This window comes from Zeus faber (genome assembly GCF_960531495.2).
Source record: "Zeus faber genome assembly, chromosome: 10".
NCBI lineage: Eukaryota > Metazoa > Chordata > Actinopteri > Zeiformes > Zeidae > Zeus > Zeus faber.
In genome coordinates, this window is record NC_137199.1 from 27436969 (window position 1) to 27453216 (window position 16248).

General features: G+C 47.0%; 1 protein-coding gene across 2 annotated transcripts in view; it reads right to left on the reverse strand.

Moving 5' to 3' along the window:
- Positions 1–8032: 8032 nt before the first annotated feature.
- Positions 8033–16248, reverse strand: part of atp8a1 (ATPase phospholipid transporting 8A1) — a 106461-nt gene continuing 98245 nt past the window's right edge. For both annotated transcript variants that reach the window (XM_080007873.1, XM_080007874.1), the window contains 5 exons: positions 15829–15951; positions 11326–11404; positions 9323–9383; positions 8882–8938; positions 8033–8089 (listed from right to left, as the gene is read on the reverse strand). In XM_080007873.1, coding sequence (XP_079863999.1) covers positions 9340–9383; positions 11326–11404; positions 15829–15951 — 246 coding nt within the window. In that variant the 3' untranslated portion in view covers positions 8033–8089; positions 8882–8938; positions 9323–9339. The remainder of the gene's footprint in view (positions 8090–8881; positions 8939–9322; positions 9384–11325; positions 11405–15828; positions 15952–16248) is intronic.

Sequence of the window (16248 nt, forward strand, 5' to 3'; positions counted from 1 at the left end):
AAACACTCGTGTTGGATGACTCTTTTGAGATACGCCATTGGCATAAAGAAGTTTACAGTCCAACTGTAGAACAGCAAGAAAGCTCAGGGATATGACACACAACAAACATCGGCGGCGCACACGTTTTAAAAAACTTAAACACTCGCTCTCTAAACCTAAAATGCAAGACTTTGAAAATTGAAAATGTGGATTTCTACTGGATTGTCTATCGAAGACTTGGGAATCATAGGTCCTTGTCCTAGTCCTTGATTACGTTTTGGTCCTTCAGCTCAATTCTTACAGTTTGAAGCACACCCGTTACAGCACCTCCCATATCCCATATTACCAGCAGTACTTGAATCTCTGGTTGAATACAGCGTTTTGAAATAAAAAAGCGCCCATCATCTGGCACATACTGTGTTATGTTCTGCAGTTGAACCAAAGTTCACAAACAGAGGGATCATTTTCTTGCTGTCATCACTCTTATGAATAACAAACATTGAGATCATGTGTTTGCATTGCTATCTAACTAATGTGCGCATCATGCTCACAAGCCAAGAAATATATTTTAAAATATAGCTGCACGGCAGCAACGGCCCGGGTTCCACTGAATGACAAGGAATGAACGAAAGAAGCGACATTGTGCACAGTATGTTCAGCTACACATTTTGAACACCTTGCTTTTCTCTAGATCCACCTGGACGGCAGCAATGAGCCTTAGACTGAAAGTGCTTATTATAGTGGCCACTGTGGGCCAAGAGGTGTTGTGTTTTGTGTCCCAGTGGTTGGCTGGCACTGGCAATATGGCAAAATGGATGGAACCTCTGAAGTTGTGCCATGTGGACAGTAGAAAAAGCCTGACCTTAAAGGTAGAGTCTGTCATGCGGGCAAACAGTGACCTCTAGGCCAAAGAGCCCCTCTTGGTACAGGCTTGAGGAAGCTACTATACAGGGAATTTCTCTCAACCTCACGGGGCAGAGCCTGAGGTGTGGTCCAAAACAGCCACCCGTTCTCTATCGTCACGGACACATGACAGACGGACACCGAAAAATGGAAAACAAAAAGAAAAAAAGTGCCAAGTGGAGCCCTTGTGCCTAGAAGTCTCCGTTTGACATCAGTACATACGCTACCTGTGATGGGGAATGGAAGCACCGAGAGTCAAAGTGATCATGCAAAAGGAGTGCATGTTAGCTCGGCAAATAGCAAAAGCACATGCAATAATACAGGGGTACAAATGATATAGAAGGATGGTGCGGCCATGTGTTTGGTGTCTCTGGTCGGACAAGTAAGTAAGCTTGTAGGCAACAGCCGGAAGGTGTCCCAGCAATGACAACTAAAAGATGGCAGAGTCCATGACACCACAATGTGAGAACTGCTATGTGTTCTTGATGTCTTGAAGTGTAAACTTAGGCAACACTTTCAATGACAGTCATTTTTGGTAGGTTTAAATTGCTGGGGTAAATTGACCCCAAACATAAAATATGTCTGTTTATTTTAACATAATAGCTGATTTAATTTAGATTTTGACAACAAAGGATGCAGTAAAAGTGCTATGGGTGACTGTCCTTCATCAGAAGCTCACAGGGTTTTCCAGTACCTATTCACATTGTTTAATGAGTTGCTTATAAGAAAATGTTTAATGAATACATTTGATTTAAAAATTACAATAATAAAATAATTGGCAACTTTTTAAAGACTTATTGAATCAACTATATAATGGCCCATTTTTGAGTCAATATAATGTCAACAAAATATGTCAATTAAAAAAAACTATATATATATAAATATATATAAAATTATATTATTATATTATATTTTTTAATGAGTGACCTTGTATTTTTTTAAATCTGTGTGCAAACTTCACCGGGAAAGAAAGAAACACAAAGAAGACCAACTTCCGCTGTGTTACGTTTTCTACTTCAGACACCCCAAAATATTAACTCTACCGTCCTTTGTGGACAGCTTGCGCAAAGCTCCTAAAACCACACAGTTCTCCAGAACGGGACAGTCCTCTGTAGCAGTTTGAGTTTAAGGGTTGAGAGGACGTGTCCGTTTCAGGGGGTTCCTCTGGGTCTGGAGCAGAGGCGGAGACAGGGCATCATCGTGGCGTGGGTTGACCCCTGTGGCTCTCCGAGTTGGGGGCCATGTTTGCTTTGGCCCGATTGCATTGAAACTATCTGTCATTACGTGTCAAAGAGCAAAACACGCGCTCCTCGCATTGCAATTTGGGCCGTACATGCTTGAGCCACTTGTTCAAACTGCTGGGGCCCCAGACAATGTCCTTCCTGTAACATGACACAGCTCGGGCCCTGGGACGGCGTCTTAGAAGACACATACACATACAAATGAGAGGGAGCGCGCGCGCACACACACACACACACACGCAACATTTGTGTCCGAAGTATCGCAGCGCTCAGGTGTTCTCAAATTAACTAATCTGTTCGCCATTACCAGCAAATGGACTTTGATGTCTGACATAACACTGGGGAAAGAGGAAATCCCAAATGACTGGAAATCAAAATGGCTTTTCCCTACAGTTTGAAATGAGATGAGGCAATGAATGGAGCTTTTCTATGTCGCTCAGCGTCCAAAAATATATAAGATGAGGGAAAATTGCATGAAAGCACGGGACATTTTCACATCAATTTTTAAATTATGCAGCCCCGGTGGAAATGTCGACCACCCCCCCCCCCCATCTGAAACTCTGTTTAATTATTTTCATTTTCATTCAGCGTATCACACATTTTAATAGGGGTGTTTAGGCTGTCATGAAAGCCTTTTTGAAAATAAATCGCAGATGTATGCTCAGCATGTGACATCAAAGTGCAAAGCGCTCCAAAATAAACCACCTTCCTGCCACTTCTGTCTCCTCACAACATTTACACAATTCAGGACTCATGAATACTGCGCAGGCACGGATTCTATTCAAACTATAACATGTTAGAACTTTATATGATCGCTGCCGACAAACCAAATAGATGAACCCACCAGGAAACAGAAGGAACTAGGTCCCAAACACAAATAGTCCAAAATAAGCGCTCAAGACAATCTCTCTCCATCTTGATTTTGACTTTTCGGTAGACAATCATTGTCGGTGGCGGCCGTTTGGACCGGCTCCAGCGCGGCGAGCTGAGCCAGCTAGACGTCAGCGATGGGCTCGTAGCGTGGGGTCCTAGGGAGCAGGGAGAGGGTGAGACGGGTCCAGGCCAGGGCGGGGGGCGGGTGGGTTGTGTAGTTTTAGGGCAAACTAATAAACTTGTCTGGCCTCGCAGACCCTGGCGTCCGCTGCAACTGCATGGTGTTTTGACAGGCCGTCATCCCCCTCACGGCCAACACACACGCACACGCAAACACAGACACACACACAGACATATAAACAGTAAAACAAAAAGACAGACAGACATGCAGAGACACATGCACATAACCACACACGCCTGAGCTAACAGACACAGCGGCATGCTGACGCCCCACGGACCAACACACATCACACCTCAAAGATCAAGCAATTATCATGTTGCGCAATCCAATGGCAGGCAAATCGCTTCAGAACACGCGCCGTTTATTATTGATTTCACTATTGGAATTATAATGAATGAACCATAAATCCTTAACCCATGTGATCATAATTCCAGGAAGCGTCAATCCGGCAAATCCGTCGAAGTGGCAGTTGGCTGATGATGACGATGATGATGCCGAAAGGCCTTAAGGACAGCACCACTGAGAATGTTAACTCCTGCCATTGTGATGGTAAACGGCGGTAAAGCAGAGGACAACCGGCTACTTAACTCTGCACCCAGGGCTTCTCGCTTTAGAATGCAGAGGGAGAGAAGCTATCGTCATGCAGTACACACAGAATCCCCTAAACGTTCCATCACGGGTGAGAGACCGATCCAGCGGCTGTGTGACATCCCAGAGATTCTATATATAACGAGATATATAACCACCAGCTTGAGTACACAGAATTTCGCTGTGCAGTGCTTTTTTATCAAGTGCATTGGACGCAGGGGGTTCAGGCTAAGTCATATCCAGTGCACGGCAGTACCTTGGCCTGTTTCCATCCAGGTTGTCTTTCCCAATCAGATGGAGTCAGCTGGATAGAGGCGACCACACACGTTCTGTTAGGAAAACCGGGCAAATATACACTATTCAATAAGTTATTAGGGAATCCAAGATGGCAATGGACTCCAAGTGGAGAGAGTGACTTGAAGCTGAATCGACACATCTGGCCAAATGTGGGCCTAAATCCCTCCCGAAAACCCGCACTCTCGAAGCAAAAGCTTCAAGTTTGAGGTTGACTTGAATAGGTGGCAAACACAGTGAAGCGTACAAGAACGAGTCCCTTAGGAGCGAGGATGACAAGCGATGAGAGAGAGGGACCATTTAAGAGCCCAAGAGAGAATGACATGAAAGTTAAGACACAGGAGCGACACGTAATGAAAACACAACAGAAGGAAGCAAAGCCACAAATCCACAAATGGTGTCATTGGGACACAGCAGCAAAGAGGGAATTTGCAATCCCTGAGCTGACAGAGAAAGCAAACACCAGCTTTCTCAATCGGGTTCATCTTCCGCTGTGTTTTCTCCGTGTGGCGCCTCACCGAGGCTCTGAGACATCCATTAGGCAAACAGGGGGGGGGGGGGGGGAATCCTTTAGACAAACACTTCAAACTCGGCAGTCGACGCATCGGCCACAACCATTCATCTGTGATTTGCGGTGTCCAGAAAAAGATGAAAATTGCCCGGAAAAGCTCAACCGTGTTAAACACATGGATCAACTCAAATAAACATCTGCTCACCCATATAGAATATAGCGGCCACACCCCCAGTCCATGCATTACGCCATGGCCAACCGTGAGCCTTCCATGTGCTGTGGTGACCAACCATTCATCAGCCCTGGCAGGGGGCGAGTGGATCTGGGTGTGAAGGCTGACAACATCCCTCATATGACTCACACGTGGCTTTTTAAGGAAGGCCATCAGGGTTCCAATAAAATGGGAGGGGAGGGGACAGAGTCAACAGCAGTTGTGGGGCACGGCCTCTTAATTTCCTTTGCTGGAACCGTCACCTATGAAGCCTCCCGTGAAACGACGGGAGGGAAGGCAAGGAGCGTGACGCTTCAGCTCGACCCAGAGGTTTTTTAAAGCGCTCCATAGATTTGAGACGGACGGTTGAGCGGGGGAGCTGCAGTCCAGCTCCCTCTCTCTCATCTGTCAGTGGCTGCCGAGATCACACCTGCACGCCTTCTGTTGCAAACGTTATCGCGCGCGCGCGCGCACGCACGCACGCACGCACGCACGCACGCACGCACGCACGCACGCACGCACGCACGCACGCACGCACGCACGCACGCACGCACGCACGCACGCACGCACGCACGCACGCACGCACGCACGCACGCACGCACGCACGCACGCACGCACGCACGCACGCACGCACGCACGCACGCACGCACGCACGCACACACACACACACACACACACACACACACACACACACACACACACACACACACACACACACACACACACACAGACAGACAGACAGACAGACAGACAGACACACACACACACAGACAGACAGACAGACCTGTGCTAACGCCCACACAAAAACGCAGAGATAGTGTAAGTCTAGTCTCAGGCCTGGTCTGTGTGTGAGCTGGTGGCTGAGTAGGGAAAGATGGGAGCTGGAGATCTGCGCCAATCTAAAGGGCATTCCTATGCTTCAAAGAAGGTGACTGGTGATAGGCTGTCATATGACCTGCTTCATACACAGCTGTCCATAAATATAAAACATTTCTCTCTCCGAGCACGAGGAAGCATGTGTGAGAACCCAGAAATAACGTAATCCGCCGCCACCGAAAAATCCGCCTATTTATATCTCAAGCAACGGAATGGCGGAATAGCATTCAGCCTGTTGTGCCGTGATGCATGTCAATCAGGAATTATTTGGAAAGTTCACAAATAAGTGAAAGAAGTTTAAAGTTGGAAATGCTCCCTGGTGAGAGAACTCCGCTTCTCACTTTGTAGGAACTGCACAAGGTATGCACCTCAGGGTAACGTCCATATATTGGCCACAAGCCTTTTTGAGTATGCGTGGGACTGTGGTGCAGTAGCACCGCACAGTACCACGCATACTCAAAAAAAGGCACGCTGCAGGAGCTGGTGCGCCTGGTGGTAGCACGTGCCAGGAGTCGGAAAAACCAGTGTGGGAATTAAAAAGGTAAAAAAAACAAAAGGAAGGGGTGCAGTTAAGGCAGCTGTGTCGATAGCAGAGAGAGGCGAGGGGGTCGGCGTGACAGCCTCCACCTGAGACGCCTTCCAGGAGGGCGGCTAAACCGCTTAGCGAGGCAGATTACATCACTCGCAAAGAATAATCTGACATCTTCTTTTGCGATCCGTGTCAGACTTTTGTAAGGCGAAAACGGATGGGATATGCGGTTTGGGCTTGGGCCAAATTTTGGGGTGGACACCGCGGAAAGCACGTCGGGTGCTTCATGCTCCTTCACTGATGGATCTCACACCTGTCTTGTCGGTCCTCCAAAGAAAATTTTGCACGACACTGACGGATGCTTTCAGATTAAAGCAGACATTGAAATGCCCCCTTTTTAAACGTTAAAGGGAGCATGGGAGGGAGTCAGCGAGGGGAAAGAAAAAAAAAAACAACAGGAAGAGAAAAGAGTTCTGGTGTCTGCTGCACTCGAGGCCCCTAGGCTGGGGGCACGCCACAAGAAGAGAAAGAGAGAAAGAAGACAAGACTGATGGTTACAAGTAACAGGGCGGAGGGGAATAAATGAATCAAAGCGAGGGAGAGAATGAAAAGGCAAAAGCACGCAGGTGGATCAAAGAGGAAGAGACAGAGAGGTAGAGCCGTATCGGGGGGGGGGGGGGGGGGGGGGGGGGGGGGGGGGTTAAAACCTCCTTCACAGAGGCATCCTGGGTCTCTCAGGTGGAGATGGCGTCTCTGATGCCTTCTCAGGTGTCGAGGGGGCCGCGTCCCCCCGCGTGATGATGTACAGACGTCTCTTGTGTTGGGGTCGGGGCGTCGGGTTACAAGCTGCCCACAGGACGCCATTACGGTCCTGATCCAGCGCTACAGGGTTTGGATGAAAGCGACGCTTTTCACACAAGAGGCGGAATAAAGGGGAGGGACTCCTGCATGTGCTCCCGTGTACGTGGGAGTGTGTGTGCGTGTGAAGATGGGAGAGAAAACCCGGCGAGAAACAAACAAAAGAAAGGCAGGCGGACGAAAGAGAGAGAAAAGGTGGCTCAACCCCTGCAACCGATGCATGATAACAACCTGCACGGGAGCAAACTCCCTTCCAGGGTCCGATGCGGTCTCGGGTGTGTGTGGTTAACTCCTGCAGCTCTTTGCTTAACCTCAGCATACATACGCTCCGCCAGAATGCTACAGTGTTCCAACGTCACCTGCGGATACTCAGGGCCGAGCGAGGGCGACGTAACACAAACACGGGGCTAATTGGCCCAATTAAGTCATTACATAACACAAGCCAGAGGTATGAACCCCTCGTTGCTCTCCTCACAGAGAGCCAGTGTCAAGTAATACTCTGAAAAGGTTCCCACCAGGATCACCCCGTGGGGGAGGATGAATTATGAGACAATAGTTAATAAGTGATGAATAGCTTGATCAAAAGGTGTACTCTTACTGTTGTAGGGGAGCAGCTGCCGCGAGTGCCTTTCTTGTTTACGCACGCACGCACACACACGCACACAGTGTAACTGTGCATAAGTGTGGGATTGTGTAGTGTGTATGTGTGCACCATGGGTATAACTGAGATGTTTATGCTGGCAAACTTTGCAAATTGTCCCTGAGTGCATGCCTGTGTCTGTATTCCTTAAAGTATCTACGTGTGTGTGTGTGTGTGTGTGTGTGTGTGTGTGTGTGTTTGTGTGCGTGCGCGCGGTGCGCATATGTATGTGTACATGAGTGCAGGGGATTGAGAGTGTGTGCACATGTGCGCGTGTTTGTGTTTGTTTGTCATTACCTCTCCTGACATGTCGGGGGCCAGAGGGATGAGGGGAAACAGGGAGGAGTAGATACCGAAGAACACCACCCACAGGCCGATGCTGCCCCAGATGGCGATGTGACTGAACTGGACGGGGAGACAACGCACGTTTCTTCAATTACTGGACGTTCAAATGAAACCCGACTCCAACGTCCAATCAGGCTTTGCACGCACATACTAATTGGTGACATTAGCCTACGTTGCCTCTTTAATTAGGCTGAAAGCCTTTCAAATTGGTCCTAGAAGTATCTTGACAAAATATATACTGTGTGTATATTATATACTGTATATATACTGTATATATATACTGTATATAGTATAGTATATATATACTGTGTATATATACTGTGTGTATATATATATTATATATATATATATCAAATTTAAATTATTGAACTTGAATAAACCTGAATAAAAGTTGAGGACAGCACTACATTTAAATTACAGAATCAATTTCAGCACAAACGTTTCGGACTAAACTGCCCAAAACCTTTGTAGTGTGTTGCGAGTGCTGTCCTGAACATTCATTTAGTGCACGTTTTTCGGAGGATTCAGCACACAGTCTAGAGTCTAAACTATAAACTAGACCCAGCACGTTTTAATCTATCAATCTGAAATGTATCTTGCTATGGGCTATTTTTCAAAATGGAATTGTCCTCCATTTACTAAGTAATGCCTGCTGTTTTTGCCCGTTTCAAGCGGTTTCTATTCTGTTTATAGATTTTTCGGTTATTACGGTTCCAAGCCCAGTGACGCACTGAGAGATAAGAGAAGAGCGAGACGGGAAACATGGGACACGTTTATGTCGTCCTATAAAGTCAGAGGGAGTGGAATGGGATCAAAGATTCGCAGGGAGGGAGGGGAGAGACATCAGCTTACCATAGTCCAGGAGGAGGTTTCGATGCCGGCTTTCAGACAAACTGTGATGACCACGAACTGAAGAGACACAAAAATCACATTGTGACGTGATAAACCAACCCCCTCCCTTTTCCATGATCTAAATTCCTTGCAATGTCTCTGGAATTCCAAAGTAGAAACATAGTCACTGGATGTATCCTGATTATCTTTTCTACATATTTGATTTTGTTCATGTTTTTGGTTTTGGCCAATGGTAGTAAGCCAACAAAAATACAGTTTTCAAATTCTTAACATTCAAGTATGAATGAAGTGCAAAATGACGATAAGAGTCAAACACAAACTAAGTACTTCAAAGCAAAACATTGAGAGAAGAAACATCCTCATTTTGAAGATATTTAACTTTATTTGATATAAAACACAACAGGCTTGAGAGTAACTGGTGCAAATTGTTGTATCACTTACTGTATAAACCATGTTGCCTAAAAGAAGATAGTCTGGGGTCTTCCGCTGCCAAAGACAGTATCTGTAAAGTAAATCAAACAGCAGAAGCTTTTTAAGGCTGACACTCCATCTCTCTTCCACGCTTGAGTTTCAGAAACGTTTCCATTAGTCGAGCGCAAATGAGCTATGCTCTCCTGTAGACAAGAACAACCAACGTGTGATAAAATACTCCAAAAGGAAAAGCTCTGTCTGTTCCCTAATGCACATTTCCACAACACAGACTCAATTAGATGGACATGGGAGAATGGTTAAACCAAGGAAAACTAAATGTCCACAGTCAATTGCTTCCATTACGGTCGTTTGAGAGGAGCTGGGATAGTAATTCCACGTTATGTAACAAATAGCAGTCAGGTTGTTATTGGAAGCGCTCGTGTAGACCGGGATCAGAGCGCATTAATCATAGTTGGAATTTGGACGTGTTGTGTTTTCTATAGGAGAACAATCGCCATAAATGGATTGTTTTGTGTGACAAAATACCTATTTATCCCTAAATCAATGAATATGCCTTTTTTTTTTGTAAACAAGGGTTGAACAAAAAGATAACACAATCGCGTATTAAGCATATCTATCCACGCTTCCACGTGGGCCGGGCGGGCTGGGCGGAGACTGAAATATTGCCAGCCGCGAATGCCAGCGAGGGGAAGAAAAGAGGGGCTCCGTTTCCCCTTACTTCCGTCTGGTCACATGTCTATGTGTGCGTTGAAGCTTTGCTGACAGCCTGTCAGTCAGAGTGAGGGGGCTTGGCGCCTTTGTTTGGAGAGAGCAGGCCCAAGCTTGTGTGGTCCTCGGCTGGGGCTGGCCAAGAGTAACGGCTCAGAGATCCCCATTCTCTCACCGCGTGCGTTTGCAGCGCCGCGCTGGCGCACGGACGTGTGAGCGCGCTCGCGCGCAACACACACACACACACACACACACACACACACACACACACACACCACACACACACACACACACACACACACACACACACACACACACACACACACACACACACACACACACACACACACACACACGTTGAACTGAGCTTTCCATTTGGAGCGGTGTGGCCTCACCAAGCTCAACAAGGGTCTGAAAGTGTGTCTCCGCGTCTGTGTGCGTGTGGCAGGTATGCGGTTGTGACGGATTATGTGTAAATTGCACGTCAACGTTTGAATATTGCTTCACACGGGCACACAGAACAACTGCGAGAGGTGCCTGTCTTCAGCCACGCGTTTCCACTGCAGGAATCTTCCCCCAGGAACTAAGGGCGTTTTCCGCCGCCGGGACCAGGGTCGAAATCCGGTTCTGGGGACATTATTCTGGGGACCAAAATGTCCCTGCTCAGGGGGGTTGTACTTTTTAAAAGTACAGGAACTTCGGGGGTGGGGCTCGCCGCGCTGAATTGTTCTGATTGGTCGAGTACTCGCGGCATTATATTTCAGCCGCCATTGAAAAAAAGTTAAAATCTGCAGCCACAAAGCGACTGGATGTACAGTTTGTTTTTTGTTCGGTCGGTGGAGTTTCCCCCCAAAGTGGAGGCTCGCACTTTTTCCACCGTGTTTCAACCCGAAACAAGGTAAACGCGGGGGATTTTCAGCGGTTGACCCGTTGCGGTGGCTCCGGGTTTCTCTTTATTGGTTTCTTTTTTTTTTTCTTTTCAAAGCCGCCGTCGCTTTTTCATCCTAGTCTTTGCGGGTCTTTAGGCCGCGGTGGAAACGCTGCCAACAACTGGCTGAAGGAACCTTTTAGTTCCTTGAAAAAAAAAAAAAAAAAAAAAAAATTCCTGGGACTAAAAGTTCCGGGTACTTTGGGTGGAAACGGGGCTTTAGTGCGTGTCTCTTCTGGCCAAAGCGCACACATGTTTGTAATTCATGACTGGAAGGTTGAAGAGTGAACTAATTAAGACAAAGTATGTGTGTTTAACTGTCCTCTCCATCATGGGCCTAGGAAGGGCCGCGCGGCGTTCTCTGGGAGCTACTTACCGTGCTGGAAGGCTTTGAGGGGGAACCAAAAGAGGATGACTGAGTGGAAGAGGCCATTTAGACAATGGGCCCAGAAGACCTGCCAGAACAGAGGAAAAAATGGAGGGAATGAGGAGCGGGAGAGAGGGGGGAGCGGGGGAGGGGATGGGGGAAGAGAGTAGGCATTTAAAGATCCCGAGAAACAGAGGCAGACAGAGAGAGAGAGAGAGAGAGAGAGAAATCATGAGAACAGGGTGCGGGTCGCCCCAGCCTGCCAAGCGACCTTTGACCTGGGCGCTTTGTCCCAGCGCAGCACCAGGCTAAGTGGCGGTTTTGTAGGGGCCTCCTCGCTGAATGGCCACCCCGCTGACAGACACTTTGTATATCCTCTGAGCGTTTGTTACGAGAGAGAGAGGAGAGCGAGTGAGCAAGAAAGCGAGAGAGAGCGAGATTGAGAGGGAGGGTGCTGAGTTTGTATGTGTAAGTGAGTGTGCGCGCGCATATGTGTGTGTGTGTGTGTGTGTGTGTGTGTGTGTGTGTGTGTGTGTGTGTGAGGAAACAATGCCGGTGTGTGGCTATATACTTTTAGGTCAAGTTGTATCTTAATTCCAGATATGCAAAATCCCACATGAAATGAAAGGAGGAAAATGGCTTAGTGAGGAAAGTTGAAAACCAATACATCTTATTTGAGACGCTTGACTCAACAACTAGGACATCGCATAACATTGATGTATGTCCTGCCAAGGCCGGAGTTTCCCCTCATTAGATTTCATTAGACTTCGATACTTTCATGTGAGAAAGCAGAAATTAAAACGATGGAGAAATAAACGACGGGAGGATTAAACAAGCAAAAAACAAAACAAAAAAAAAAAACCCCTGCCTGGAATCACACGAGGAGGGCGACAGGGCTGACAGAGATGAAGCTCTCTTTATGATAATTAATAGGAACCTGGAAAAAAATGTCTGGTGTAGACTTTGGATGAGTCGTCTGAATCAATATTCTGCATCCAAAACCACCTTGTTTCCAATTTACATTATGCAACGCTGGAGCCAAACAAAACACTAATGGGCGATGTAGCATGAAACAGGCGCGAAATCTAGCCTGCCAAAAAATGCCTCAACGGCGGTCGACCCGCCTTACTTTCCCTGTCCTGACCCAGACTACGATTTTATTTCTGAAATCTGAAAAATTCATCAAACCCACGAAGTAAAAAGGCAGAAAGTGACTAGGGAGGGTGAAAAAAAAACCAAAAAACGTTATTCAAATTGCTATGATTTTAAATCAAAATCCCTTTTTGGCAGATTGCATGTTCAGTGGCTACCTTCTTGAAAGACGCTTTTCAACAAGTTCATAAAATCTGTCTTTGCTTAAAATAAAAAAATAAAAAACGCTTATCCAAGACAAATCCAACGCAGCTTAAACTCCCGAGTGTTAATGGGATTTTCACAGGACGGACACGTTCTAAACTAACTGTAGTGTGGCCGAACTGTACCCTGCCAAGAGAGAGGAGAGAGAGAAAAAAAAAAAGAGGGAACAGAGAGAGAAGGAAGGAGACGACGACGGGGAAAGAAAGGAAACAACAGGACTTTTTTGGGTGCCGCGGCTGTGAGCCGCTTATAAAGGTACCTTGGCCCCTACGGCCTGACCTTCCCACCTTTGGTATCAGCCTTGAAATAACAAATCCAGTCCCATAGCAACACAGCAACCACACAGCCCCGGCCCCCCACTCGCCCCGGGGGGGCCCCCAATGAGCCCACAGCCCCCCCCCCCCCCCCCCCCCCCCATACGCCGTGTGGCAAAGGGGACGCGCTCCAAACCTCCGTTGCTTCGGCCAAATGTGTGATAAATGAACTCTTACGTTGCAATCAAATGTTTAGCCCAATTTGCCTCCTGCCGACAGGCTTGTCCCCCGCCTCGGTCCCTCCCCCGCAGCCTCGACACAACACACTGGGAATCAGCGGCCGCCGCCCCCCCACTCCGCCTCCCAAACCCACCGCAATAATGAATGCTAATGAAATCAATAAAAGTTCATAATCATTTGTCACAGCGAGATCCTCCCCCTCAGCCCCCCGGCCGCCCCGCACCCCTCCTCCGTCGCCAGTCTCCCAGCAGGTTGCTAAGGACCTCGCTAGAATGAATACACTAGCTCTGTCCCGCAAAGGGTCGGCCCTTTGTGACACTCCTAATTGCCTAAAAAAGCATGAAAGCCTGTACTTTATAACGGTCCAAATATTTCCAGGCCTTCCCACCCCTTTCTTCAGCCCCTCCGCTTCAAAAGAGTGAAGGAGAGACGGAGAGAAGAAGAGAGAGAGAGAGAGAGAGAGAGAGAGAGAGAGAGAGAGAGAGAGAGAGAGAGAGAGAGAGAGAGAGAGAGAGAGAGAGAGAGAGAGAGAGAGAGAGAGAGAGAGAGAGAGAGAGAGAGAGAGAGAGAGAGAGAGAGAGAGAGCGAGCGAGCGAGCGATAAGGGGCACTGGACGCCGGTCCGCTGCTGAGGAGAGGCTGTAATTACTGGGGCCACATGAATGGAACGGCGCTTCATTGGAGTTGCTGGAGTCTCAGGAATATGTAATTAAAAGTGAAAGGGGAACACAATTGAGGCCGCACCTTAAACATTTAACACCGTCAGTCACTCCCCGCTCTCACCGCAACGCAAACAGCTTTAATTCACAAAGACAGTATCTGTTGTCTACAAAAGAGCCGGGCCTGCAAAAAAACAGGCTTCCAGGGGCCAAATTCCTGCTGGATTTTCTCGCCTCGCCTCGGGCCAGCTGCAAGGAAAATATCACTGGAAAAGGGCGGACAAGCCAGCAAAAACAACCTGCCGACCTGGCCGAGTCATCAGCTACGGTTCTTGGGAAACGAGGCCAAAACAAAATTGAGGTTCATTGCCTGTAACTACCAAACATAAACGTATGTGATCTTGCTTTCCTTTTTCGTTGAATCGAAATGTAATAAACGCTCTAAAAAGGAAACGCAACGGATGCAGGCACCGAACGTTTGGAAAGTTTGCACGTCTTCAGCATACAGCCGCCAGCGCGCGGGTGATACCTGTTTAAGTGCCTAAGTCAAAATGCAGATAGGTTGCGGTAATTATATGCTAAAATTCGTTGTCCTTAATGCAATTTGTTCATCCCAAAATCCGCTTTCAATGGCGCAATACATTAACCAAGATAAGATGGGTTCAGCTAAAATGACTTACTCACGCTATAGACAACTTTAACCTGATGTCAAAAAGATGGTAACATGAAATTCAGTATTCAGCGTCTGGTAATGAGCACTGTTTCCTGAATTTGGCTTCGGCCTGTGCCAAGAATGACCATTTTGCTGCATCACTAGACGATTTTAAGTTAAATCAATCTGCTTTTCTCTACGTTTATAGGTTTGGCAGACATTTGTTGATTTGGTAAGGTACAATTTGGAATAAACCTCCAAACTGTTCAACTCCTGAGATTTCTTGGTGTAGTGGGGAATTTACGATCGCTAATGATGAGCAGCTTGAACCATGTCACCCTGCTAATACCCGATGAGTAATTCAACTCTTGGCACAACCTTCCTCACCCAAACAAGTGTTATATATATATATATATATATATATATATATATATATATATATATATATAAATTAAATCTAGAGGCAGACATATGGTGGCTTCTGTGCCATTTAAACAGGTACTATTATTCCATGTGTCCTTGAATTCCCAAAAACCTAGAGGTCAGATAGCTGGTCACACTGCCATTTTATTGCGTCCTTGACAAAGATTTGGGCTGGCTGCACACGTAGACGAGTTAAAAGAGAACCAGGCAGCAAACGGAGAGATCCGCGATCTGCCTGTCAATTCCGAGAGCCCAAAGCTTTTCTCGCAGAACAAACAGGCACCCGCTTCGACAAATTGTGTGATTTTCCGCAACAAATGCCATCACACCATGACAGCACACTCTCTCTTCATTTCCTTTCCCCACCAACGCCAGCCCCCCCCTGCCGGACCCCTCCCTCTGGCCTCCGTGCCTCTGACCTCCACAGCCAATCTGTCTAATCCATTGCCATGCCGTGCTAACCCGGTCTCCACGCCTGTGAGGGAGTTATGGAGTTTGTGGCTCACCATAGAGAAAGGCAAAGACATCTCTATTATAAACACTGTGTGTGTGTGTGTGTGTGTGTGTGTGTGTGTGTGTGTGTGTGTGTGTGTGTGTGTGTGTGTGTGTTGGAGGGGGGGGGCTAACGGACAGCCCCTGACGGCCAGACAGACTCGGCACAGGACAGGGCTGGCTATGGTCAAAGACCCCCCTGAGCACAGCTTGCTGTGACATTGATGAATGGGTGGGATGCTGTGGCGAGATCGACTGAAAAATGCCATCATGTTAATTGGTTGTAATAGGTTTAACGTTGGCGCTGTCTCAAGTGTGGTGGGTTTCAGCTCCACTACCACCAGCACTACCTGTACAAACAGAGGAATTGACAAACAACATAACACAAAATAATGGAGATAAACTTAAGAGAACTGATCACAAAAGGCTGGTATTACCTTGGTGTTGAAACCCATGGCATTCTGGGAGGTTTTGTAGAGTTCTGGGTACTTCAGCATGTTTTCTTTCCTGCAGGACCGCTCAAATATGCCCAGAGTGAGAGGAGGAAGAGCAGTGAAGATCTGTAACAGTACAAGTAAAAACATGCCCAAGGAGGTCACTAGGGGTTTTCACATGATTTTAGATGAATTTACATTTTAAATCCACATTTGTAGATAGAGATATAATATAAAAAACAAACAAAATAATAATTAATAAACAAACAAACAAATAAATACATTAAAAAAAAAAAATAAAAAAAAAAAATGCATCGGCTCTTCCATCAGTAATATCCTCATCATTTCACCTGAGCGTGTGGGAACAGTGTGGCTGATAGACATGGATAAACACATTTACAATTGGAATAGTTTTATTTCAAA